The following is a 12312-nucleotide window of genomic DNA, read 5'->3' as shown; positions in this document are numbered from 1 at the left end:
AAATTGAAGCCCACTGGGACACGTCAAGAAAAGTAAAAGAAAAACAGCTGCCAAAAGACAGAAATCGAATAGTAAAATAGGCACTCACCACACTGCTCTCCAACAGGGGTGATCGGCCAGCAGGCTCTTCAGAGCCCCTCGAAACCGCACAGCAGGCAGGTCATTTTACATACAATTATATTTTGAAATAATAGGCCTACAGTATACATTAACATGAAAGTTTCTTCACTTTCTCAAAATACTCTGCTTACCTTCAACGGTTAATTTTTGATATTTCTTCATCAGACACCCTGGGTGAAGTCAATCGACTGAGGTGAAGACACTTAGTCAAAGACAAAGGCCCGGTTGCAGAAATGCCTGTTAAATTTTAATCGTAATTAATTTCACGAGCACCAATCAGAGAAGGCCTTCTTGATAAGATGACGACCGGTTGCATAAAAGCCGGTTAAATTTTAATCGTGATTAATTTCACGAGAACCAATCAGAGAAGGCCTTTTTGATAAGACGTCTTCTCTAACTGATTCTTGTAAAATTGATCACGATTGAAATTTAACCGGCTTTTGTACAAGCGGCACAAAGACTCATAGCCCGGTCACTTTATTAATTTGGGAAACTCGAGGTGTTCTGAGTTAGTAGCCACCACCAAAACAAGCCATGTTGGCTGTTTTTACAAAATGACACTTGTCTTGCTGGTACCCCAAGCTTTCAAAAGCGACAAAAAGTAGAATGAGGTCAACGTCTCGCATACCTTCTCCGATAGCCTCTATTTTTGCCGCTCCTCTATGTTTTCACCATCTTAGATTGATTGATTGAGTACTCTATTTATGTAGATTACAATATATACTGGCTTATACACTTATATACAATAGCTTACAATACAGAGAAATTATAGATGAATTTACATAATATAGACTAGGAAATAATTATTGAACTGTATATGATATGAAAAAGCAATTTGTAATATAATAACTATAGATAATTATATTGTTATGGATCTACATAAATTGGCGGAGCTTTTGAAATATCAATATCCATTCTTCGGAAAGAATATTAAAAATATCCTCCCCACTAACTCTCTACCAAAAGATCAGAGTTTAAAACATAAAGGAGCAGCAAAAATAGAGGCTATTGGAGAAGGTATGCGAGAACGTTAAAAGTAATGCTAGTTCTAAGTAATTTAGATGTGTGAAAACATAGGGAAGCGACGAAGGAAGAGGGTACCTATCAGAGAAGGTAACTGAGATTGTTGAAACTAATGCATGTACTCAAATGTCTCCGCTTCATTCTACTTCCGCCGCTCCACCATGTTTCCACACATCTGAATATATATATATATGCATTACTTTTCAAGACTCTCGTCCACCGTCTCTGATAGCCTCTACCCTCGCCACTCCACTATTTTTAACCTCTTTAGATGAAATTTGTTACGGTTTTGATTTTGATTTTTGGAAAGCCATTTCTCTCTTTTCATGTCTCTCATATCCATCTATTAGAGGAATAGTGCTTCGATTTCTTGTAATCGATTTCCATAGTTACTTTTTAAAATGTCATTCACATTAGATTGCACCTTATATTGATCATCATTTTGCCACAATGGCTGAATTACAATATTATTACACTTTACAATAAAGAACCAATGAGTGACTTGGGTCTGTTTAATAAGAGTTGTAGTTACTTCTAACCAAAATATGCAATTTAGAATTACAATTTGCATAATAATTGTGAGAATATAGAAATGTGAGGAATGAAAACTTAATTGAAATAAAAATTAAGCCATACAAAATTGGATGTCATTTATTCAAATTATACTTTACAATATGAGCTCAAAATCTTTCGTACAACACAAGTTTTATTATTCAATCGAAATAAATTAATAAATACTGTTTGTGAATGGAAAAACAATATACAAGATCGTAGTAACATTGATATTAATAAAACGAGGATAAAAAAAGCTTTACATCTTCAATATACATAATTGTTATACATAGGTAATATTTTTTTTTTTAATTTTCGAATAGGTCATAAACATAAACACATTATAAACAAAACTCATTCCACTTCTATATAATAAAAATTAACTCCACAATGCTTTGTGGAATCAATAATAAAAATTAACCTTGGTATCCATGTAACTTGGGAAAACGTAGGGGACGGACAGTTTGATAAGAATAATAATAATTAAATAAATGATAAACACAAATATGAACATGAAGGAGTAAATAAAAATTTCCTTTAGAACTTCACCAACTACTGGTTACACGTTCTTAATCATTATTATCAATACTTGAATGAATCTTAATCCTATTCTTAGCAAAATAAAAATTAAAAAAAAATATTATTTTAAATGACCGTCAAAGGACCTGTTTCAAATAATTAGGATCCTATAAAACAGCTGACTGTAGGAATCTCACACACTAGTCATGGAGTGATTGTTTAGATATATGTTTTGTCAGTATGAAAAAAAAAATTATTCACCCTGCCCCATTTCCGAAAGCAGTAGCTTGAATGTGAATCTAGAAGTAGATTAGCTATTGTGAATCAGTAGCTTAGATGTGAATCTAAGAAAAATTGAATAATGTGCAATGTTATAAGAGAAAATCCTAAAAACAAATATTTATTGGATTGCGGAAACTCTACTTTAACACTACAAAGGGACGGAAAAATAAATAAAAAGCAACAGGAAGTAAAAAATACAAAAATAAAAGAAAAAATATAAACAGGTACACTTGAAGTATGAACAGCACACTTGTTAGGTGTGTGGGGAACTTGTTAAGGATCAGTAGTCCAGTAAAACAGGATTAAAACTATGAGATTTCTACATACTAGACAAGAATTACTTTCTAGTATGTAGGAATCTGGTTACATGAAATAGCGACCGAGCAAGAGTAAACCTTACCTGAATATCATGAATATCTATGATGATTATCATAGATACTTGAACGGTTGTCATTTCAAATTATTTCGATTATTCAAATTTTTTTAATTAATTAAATCAACGCCATTATTTTGGACATGAAATAATGATTTCAAACCTCAACGAATTCATTTTGAATATGGAATAATGGAAGTATTCCATGAGTTTAGACGATCGATATTAGGTACAAGTCAATAAAACATACCTTTTTAATCATGTAAATATAAACAATCAAATGAGAATGATCAGACTATTCCCTGAGTAGTTCTCACTACACAGATAATAAATTATTGAAACTGTATTAAAACATTAACGATTCTGATTAGTTGAAATGAAAGGAAATGGCAACGGTTCAAGTAATGATTATCCATAAGGTGGAATTGTCGATCATAGACAGTTTTCGCTTATGGAATGACACCAGGAATCTTACAGCTGGTACGCTACCAAGTTACATGAAGACTAAGGTACATTTTTGGGATTTTCTGTTATTTTTTTAGAATTTTCAAAGTTATTTTGGCGATGATTCAGTCGTTGTGACTCCTTGAAAAGGCGGACAGGAAGGAGCGGGACTTGCTGCTGCCACTGGAGCTGAGCGATCGGTCGCGGAATGTGGGTGATGACGAGGACGAACAGGAGCTGAGACTTGTGCTCGGTGTCAGGCCGAATATCTCGTGCACTGTGGGTCGACTAGTGGTGTACTCGTTGCAACTATTTCTAGTGTGCTCTATGGTTTCTGCAACAAAATCGTATTGAATTTTCACTACAAAATGCAATTTGGAATTTACAAAAACAACTTTATTTCACACCAAAATGAATAGAATCAACTTAATGTGAAGAAAAGGCAGTTGAATGTCTCAAAAACCCCTCTTTAGACCTCTTTTAAAGCAGAACTGATATTATATAATCATAATCTGTTGCTTCCAATAATGGAAGCAACAGATTATTAATTATTTGCATTAATTATTTTAGGAAAATAATTAATGCAATTAAATCGGCATAGCATTTTTTAATAATTACTAATTGAAACCAGAACGAGATATAGGTCTGAATCTATTTATGAGCTAATGCACAATATCACCAGAACAGGAATGAAAGTTCAAATAAGTTATTATTTATTTACTTTCGTTCACATGTGAAAAGAAATTAGCTATCATGAAATGATTGAGATATTATTATTCATAATATAATAATATAAGAGATAACAATCATAAGAGATTATTATTCTGTCCACGAATAAATAAATAGATAAATAGATTCTCTGATCAATAAATGCGACTTCATTTGGATTCTCTAATATTACTGACTGCTATCATGAGATGAAAATATAATATATTATGTTTTTCGTCTCCAGAGTTTATTAATCTCTGATCAATAAATGAAACTTCATTTTTATTCTTTAAGGCCCATACTGATAGTTTTATCCATACTGAAGTGACGTTGAGGTGACGTGGCGCTGGCGTGGCACTTTCACATACAGTATATGGTCTAATGCCAACTTCTCGTTTCGTCATGCCACTTCTGTTTGCATTCAACAATATGTTTATATGGAAGCTATAAAAGACAGCGCCACGCCAACACTATGTCCGTGCCACGTTAGCGGCTCGTCACTTCAGTGTGAATTGAGCCTTATATTTCTGACCAATACGGTGAATAAACCATCTATGTTTTCCGAATTCAGTGAGTGAAACAGTAGCCTTTCATCAACTATTACTATTATGATTTCAGTGATGTTGGATCACTGCACGTAGAAAAGGAATCTTATTGCTGTACTAGAATAATGTCGAACTTATTACTCATATTCAAGATTTTAGGATAAGGCTGTCGTTGTTGATGAAAACCCCCATTGATAATGAATTTTTTATCGTAGAAAATATTAGATTGTCAGATTGAAAATGTAACCAACCAATAAGAGGAAAAGGACTCTTATTGCTGTACTAGAATAATGTCGAACTTATTACTCATATTCAAGATTTTAGGATAAGGCTGTCGTTGTTGATGAAAACCCTATTGAAAATGAATTTTTTATCGTAAAAAATATTAGATTGTCAGATTGAAAATGTAACCAACCAATAAGAGGGGTCTCGTCGTAGAGTGAGCCCTGTCTGAATGGTTTCGTGAAGGAATTCTTTCCAGCACCGGGAGTCTGAATTTCCATCACTCGTTCGGCCGCTAGCCTCCACCTGAAACACACAACATAATATTGAATTAGACAACTAAGTTAAATAAAAAAACGTTTAAACCAACCAATACATCAATCAACACAATAGATGAATTCTACGCATTGTGATTTTTTATTTTATGTAATTTTGATTCTGGTTCAATACTTATCGGTCATCACTCAAATTTTGTACGATGATAAATATGATTTAATCTGTCATTATCAATTTTATATTTTTCAATATAAAGTTTGAATTACTTTTCTTGCAACTGTTACCTCTGTTGGTCGAGAGCATAACATTTTCAACAAAGTTTTGAGAAATTCTCAATTTACTCATAGCATGAAACCGAGACTACTAGCAGACTTCAGTTGAGTTACTATTCGAGGGGTGACACTCACTTCATCACGTTCTTAGTTGATCACGAATCAGCCGGGTGGAAGTGTCTCAGTTTCATAATCTAAGTCATAATCTAAGTTTGTCAAGTTCCAGTTACTTTCAGAAAGTCCAATGGATACAGTATCATACTATATTCGAATGATACAGAAACATTATCAAAACATCAATAATAATAGTGAAATAAAAGCACACATATATTGTCAAATTCTAAAGTTTTATCTGGTACAGGACCACACAGGTCACATTTTCGACTCAGTCGAATTCTAATAATCATAGCATATTGTCATTTAAAAGTAAAAACCAAACCTCGTAACCTACACTTTTATTTTCAAAAAAATAAACATAGCCTTCAAGGTTGTTGATCCATGCCATTTTGCAATGGTATAGCTGACTTGACGAACTGATACACTCTTTGGGTAACAGACTACAACGGAAACTTAAAGCCGTGAGATTCGACAAACTGAACAGCTCAACTTCCAACTTGTTTCAATTTCTCAAGCAATGTACAAAAAAGCAACTTGAACTAAGATTGTGAGGAACTTGAGACCCTCTCTATTCCAGTGTCTAGTAAGTTAGGGTGTATTCACATTCAAATTCAAATTATTTATTTGCAATTTCATTCGTTTACAATATTATTTACAACATGTAAAGAATTTCTGCATTGTCACAATTCAACATATATTCAATTATATAAATCAAAAATTTATAAAATGCATAATAAGACACTAAATACGTTTAGTAACTATTATAAGGCTACAAGTTTTTGTTTTGAATCCAATCAAGCCTTGAATGCGTATATGTGCAAGTGCTTGCATGACCAAGCGCGCAGATGAGAAACAAAATCTGGAAAAAGCAATAGGAACACTCACACTGAACGACTGCAGTTGCTGGTGCGTTCAGTGTGAGCACCTACATGTGCTTACCTATTACCATAGGTAAGGAAAGTATTGCTTTCCGAAAAAAACTAAGGTACCCCAATTTCTAAATTTCTATACGTTTCAAGGTCCCCTGAGTCCAAAAAGGTGGTTTTTGGGTATTGGTCTGTATGTGTGAGTGTGTGTGTATGAGTGTATGTGCGTCTGTGTACAAGATATCTCATCTCCCAATTAACGGAATGACTTGAAATTTGGAACTTAAGGTCCTTACACTATAAGGATCCGACACGAACAATTTCGATCAAATGCGATTCAAGATGGCGGATAAAATGGCGAAAATGTTGTCAAAAACATGGTTTATCGCGATTTTCTCGAAAACGGCTCCAACGATTTTGATTAAAGTTATACCTAGAATAGTCATCGATACGCTGTATCAACTGCCACAAGTCCCATATCTGTAAAACTTTCAGGAGCTCCATCCCATCTATGCAAAGTTTGATTTTGGATTCTCAATTATCAGATACAATTTGAACAACAAATTTCGAGTGGAAAAGATTGAGCATGAGAATCTCTACAATTAATGTTCAGTAACATTTTCACCTAAAATTAAAAATAAGCTCGAAATTCGAGAAAATGTGATATTCAATTATTGCAAACTGTTGGCAACTGTTGATTCTATTAAATGATTCACTATGAAGAGATAGCAGACCTCGTGTGTCTCCAGCGTTATTGCCCTGTCACCAGCTGGCTCAAATCTTTGAATAGTAGACTTGAGATGCGCATGAACACTAGCGTCAGGTGATCAATTTTCATAACGGCAAGGAAAGTTGTGTGAGTGCGCTCACCAGATTTTTATTTATTGATAAACAGAACACAATTCTCTAAAATGATGGTGTTTATATTTTACAGCTGGCTATAAGTCAGCTTATGAATTTCGGGGATGCGATATTTTGATTTTCCACAGAATCACTAGCTCACTTTTTACCATCCACAGACGACGAAAGTCTCAGCAGTTTCAGCCAAGGATGAATTATCCTTTTAATGTCGTTCAGCGAGTTTTCCCAGGGATGAGACATAGTGCAATCGAATTTTGATATCATAAACCTACTATGTTCCAAATTTCGTGAAAATCTGAGAGCCGTTTTCGAGATCCGTTAAACATAAATATATACCCATACAACCATATAACTACATAAACATATAAATATATATATATATATATAATATATATATATATATATTATATATATATATATATATATATATAATATATATATATATATATAATATATATATATATATATATATATATATAATATATATATATTTATGAATACAGAAATTGCTCCCTTAATATAATAGGATAAACAAAATATTTAATATTAATTATGTAAATTCATTATGAAATTATTGAAAAATATAATCTATTGCTTAATAAAATATGATTGATCATTTTAAACGAGAATGAACAGTTAATATTACATTAATAAACCTGTACCAGCTACTGTCAATAGAAGGCATTGACAAGACAGAGGTTCGGCAACGTTGTTCTCCTATCTTACTCCACTGCCAATATAACGTGGACCTCACTACATGACATGCTCAGAATGCTCTCTCTCTTATTATAATTTATCATTTTACAAAGGTGACTTTCTAGAAGTATTTTAAGCCTGAATGATGATGATGGAATGAATGATAATACAATGAAGGTAGAGTTATGAATGAATAAAATGAGAAGCATGACAAGTATATTTGGATAACTTTTGGGTAACTAGTTTGAGTTATTTGAGTGTTTACCTCTGATGGTCGAGCGCATGGTGAACGAGAAGCCTGAGCCACTTGTCTCGCTCCTCCATGGAGGTGGCCCTAAGCACCGACACCACCTCCTTGCCCTCACACTCGTTGCTCACCTCCAGCTCACAGTTCGACGACTTGCGAGCTCTTATCACAGTTTCCTACAATCAAACACAACAGAATAAGCTTATCATTTCGAATACCAACTGCTCAGACAGTAATGTGACTTCTATGTTGGGGATTTGGTTAGGTTAGGTTTGGTTTGGTCAAGTTTGGTTGAGGTTATACTCAGGTTATACTACTATTCATTTCGTCAAGGAATGGACAAAGAAAAGTATTGTTGTAATAAAAATTGAACTAGTAGTTCTGTGAAAAGTAGACCTCACGCAGTATTCTCATCCACAAGTATCTGATTGAAACTATAGACCTTATACAGCAATAGACTGGCTTCTCCACACATCTGTGTAATCACTTGACAGCTGATTTATGATGAATAATAATTCTATAGTCTGATTTTTACTCTAATATTGGCGTATGAAGGAGGCTCCTTTTTCCTTTTATATTATCCTTGAAATGCAAAATTTCCAAAAACCTTGTATATACGTCGACGCGCAATTAAAAAAGGAACATACCTGTCAAATTTCATGACAATCTATTACCGCGTTTCGCCGTAAATGCACAACATATAAGCATACAAACATTAAGAGAAATGACAAACCGTCGACTTGAATCTTAGATCTCACTTCGCTCGGTCAATCAACAAATTAATAAATCAATTAAATGGATGAGCAATGAATGGCGTCAGTTTAAAGGGCTCAGTAACATAAAACACATCCTATAGAATTGCTTCGATTGGACATACTATAGTACTGCATGTTATATTAGACAAGACTGATCAAGTAGAAAGTTCTTCAATAGGACTGTAGAAAAACTGATAGTAATATCAATGGATATTAGTATTTCTATAATTGAATGAACATATTAGTATTCAATTACTCTGTAATAAGTAAAACTCATTATTAGTTTGTGTTTTCTTTCAATAGAAAATGATGTATACTTTAACAAGCGGAGTGCGGAATTAGGCTCTCAGTCATTCAAGAGGATGATACCGTACTAATGTGGCATATGAAAATGGTATTATTTTATATTCTTTTCCGATAATCGACAGTTATTCGATGAGACACCGCCGATTTATGTAATTATATTACAATATTCAAAATATTATCATCAAAATTCGAATTGCGTTCAATCTTCATTCTGATACTTTACACTTTGTAAAATTCATTGAATAATTTTTCAATTAAAGGAATAGAGTATAAGCCTGCAAAATTTCTAATAACGTATTTCATTAGGGCTATACTTGATTTGCTAGTTAGAAGATAATCCCATAGTACCCTTTTTTATAAATAAGAATATAAATCTCAGTACCCTTTTAAATTATTTAAATAATAATATTCCAATTTCAAATTATTAGAATAATTGAAAATGGTACTGAGATTTATATTTTTATTTACATTAAAAGTAGCCCTAAAGAAAAAAACAATACCCTTTTTTAGTATGGGATTATTTTTCAAATAACCCAGCATAATGTAACTTGAATGAATATAGAAATATATTCCAAGAAATCTAATCAAAACCTCAGATCTGGGTTGAACCTGTTCGTTCCTTATCGTCTTATGATTTGTGCCTGATCCAATACTTACATAAATAAATATTGTCAGAAAACGATTTGATTTTATAGATTCGATTTCATACAGTTTGTAATCCAAAGGCCCGGGTTCGAATCCCAGCCCGGGCAAGATATTTTTCTTGGGCCACTCCCGTGTTTCGGGTGGACACGTTAAGTCGTCGGTCCCGGCTGCCTAAAAAGCAGTCGTTAGGTCATGTCAGAGGCCCTGAAATTGATCAGTTGCGACCTGAAAACTCTAACACCAGACCTGAGCCAGCCAGGTCACACGATATTATTATTATTATACAGTTGATTAATGGATGTTAGATGTCTGACCTTATCGATGACAACCTCGACCTCCCCTCCACTGCCCCCTCCCTGCATGAGCCAGGCGTCGCGGTCTCTCCAGAGGTGCAGCCTCCAAGCCTGCAGCTGGGCCCAGGTGAGCGGCTGCTGCAGCTGCGGCTGATGGCTGAGCAGGCTCAGTGGCCCGGACACAATTGGCTGCCTCATGCAGTCTGGCTGCGCGGCCAAGCGACAGCAGAAGTGACCAAACAACGGAAGCTGGTGACTGCGCACTTCTGCACAAAAAAACAAGGATAAGTCATTCAAGTTTTATTATCATTACACAACAACAAAAACAAGAAAACTCATTAGTCATTCAACTTTTATAATCGTAATATACTGTACTAGAAATATACTGTACTGTCTTGGTTGAGAAACCTGAGAGAAGCATTTAACTGCACGTCACAGGACCACTTCCAAGCAGTAGTTAATTAAGCCATGATGGTAGCCAAATTTTTTGTGTAGTTGAGAAGTTGATATTGTGGTAATTATTCATATTGAATGGAAAAGACTAAGAAATTGTCAAAAAACCACTGCTTTATTGATAATTAGAAAGACCGGTTTCGGTTATTACACCATTTAAGTCAATATTTGAAACGCAGGTGCTTTACACGACATGGACTTCATTATAGCACAATGGGAAAAAAGATAATTTGCGAGGAAATTTTCAAAACTATTGGAAACTCAAGGATTTTATATGAAGCTGCTCAGAGTAGGACTTTGGTCTGTTCGACAGAAATTGAATCTGTCCAGGACAGTCTTGCGGTGCGTTCTGAGGCAGTTACTGATGATGACTCCATCGTGGAATTTCGGGGGTTCTCACCCACTTGCCAGGAGTTACAAGGTTTCTCATTTACTCCAAGGGATTCAACAACTGACAGCGGTGAACATCCTTTTGCAGTACTAAGTGAAGCTGGTAAAGTGGGTGACTCTTCAATTGTGAACTTTACAACTGCTCAATCACATTACGATGGTATTTTTTTAGACAACTCTCTATAACTGATCAACACGATCAAAACAATTTAGAACTCGGAATGTGTTTACAGTCTAAAAGGTGTTCAGGGTGTGTTTGCATGTGTTTTGACAACTGTAATAAGAATTATTCATTTAAACAGCATACTAAACAGAATACTAAATCTGTTCAAAATGTGACTCTTGTTGACACGTCAACGTTTTTATGTACTGATATAGGGGATACAACACCTAGCAGTAAAACAGATACAGGGGCAATTATAAAAGGAAAGAGTTTTAAATGCGATTCAGCTAGCGGTAATATAAATATTCTCCACCAGAATGTACAGAGTCTATCTAATAAAATAGGTTTAATTGAACAAATCATTGTGGATAAGAAACTAGATATTTTATGTCTTACTGAGCATTGGATGACTGAGGTTGAACTGGAAGTAAATTCTAATCTAAAAGAACTTCAATTAGTTACTGGTTACTGCCGCACAACACGAATGCATGGTGGGGTAGCCATTTATTCAAAATATAGACCTTCACAGTATAGATTATTAAAATATATAAATAACATTTCTGTAGAGCTGGACTGCGAATTAGCAGGTGTAGAATTCTCAAATATTGATACTATGGTCATTACTGTATATCGTAGTCCTCAAGGTACTTTTGAAATGTTTTGTAAAATAATGGAATTAGCTCTTAGTTACTTGAATAAGAGAAACCGAAAGTCAATAGTTTGTGGGACTTCAACTTACGTTTCAATGCAAATGACAAACAGGCAGATCACTTTGTTAATTTGTGTAGTATGTATGGCTTTGAAATGAGGGTTTATGAGCCGACTAGGGGGGCCAATTGTCTTGATAATGTTTTCTCATCCAGCTTCCAAGACAGTTTGAGTGTAGAAATAAGCAACTGCCATGTCAGCGACCACTTAGGACAGCTTATCTCAGTAAAATTCAATAAATCTCAAAAAAGCTTGTTGTCCTCGAGTAAGATTTATAGAAAAGTCACTAAAATAAATGAAAGTAATATTAATGTATTTAGATGCCACCTGTTAAAGGAAGGTTGGTCAGTTTCTATTTATGATAGTGATGTTGATACGAGCTTTGATGTATTTTTGAATACAGTTATATATTATTATGATCTGAGTTTCAACATGATCAAAAAATTAATTCTAACTCAAGAACCGCTAGGCATTCT

General features: G+C 34.2%; 1 protein-coding gene across 8 annotated transcripts in view; it reads right to left on the bottom strand.

The window, feature by feature from the left end:
- Window positions 1-1768: 1768 nt before the first annotated feature.
- Window positions 1769-12312, bottom strand: part of LOC111054335 (rhotekin) — a 171407-nt gene continuing 160863 nt past the window's right edge. For all 8 annotated transcript variants that reach the window (XM_039426089.1, XM_039426087.1, XM_039426088.1 and 5 more), the window contains 4 exons: window positions 10144-10388; window positions 8142-8299; window positions 4982-5094; window positions 1769-3647 (listed from right to left, as the gene is read on the bottom strand). In XM_039426089.1, the coding sequence (XP_039282023.1) occupies window positions 3439-3647; window positions 4982-5094; window positions 8142-8299; window positions 10144-10388 (725 nt within the window). In that variant the 3' untranslated portion in view covers window positions 1769-3438. The remainder of the gene's footprint in view (window positions 3648-4981; window positions 5095-8141; window positions 8300-10143; window positions 10389-12312) is intronic.

This window comes from Nilaparvata lugens, chromosome 4 (assembly GCF_014356525.2).
Source record: "Nilaparvata lugens isolate BPH chromosome 4, ASM1435652v1, whole genome shotgun sequence".
Lineage (NCBI taxonomy): Eukaryota > Metazoa > Arthropoda > Insecta > Hemiptera > Delphacidae > Nilaparvata > Nilaparvata lugens.
This window is presented reverse-complemented; position numbering and strand designations above follow the sequence as displayed.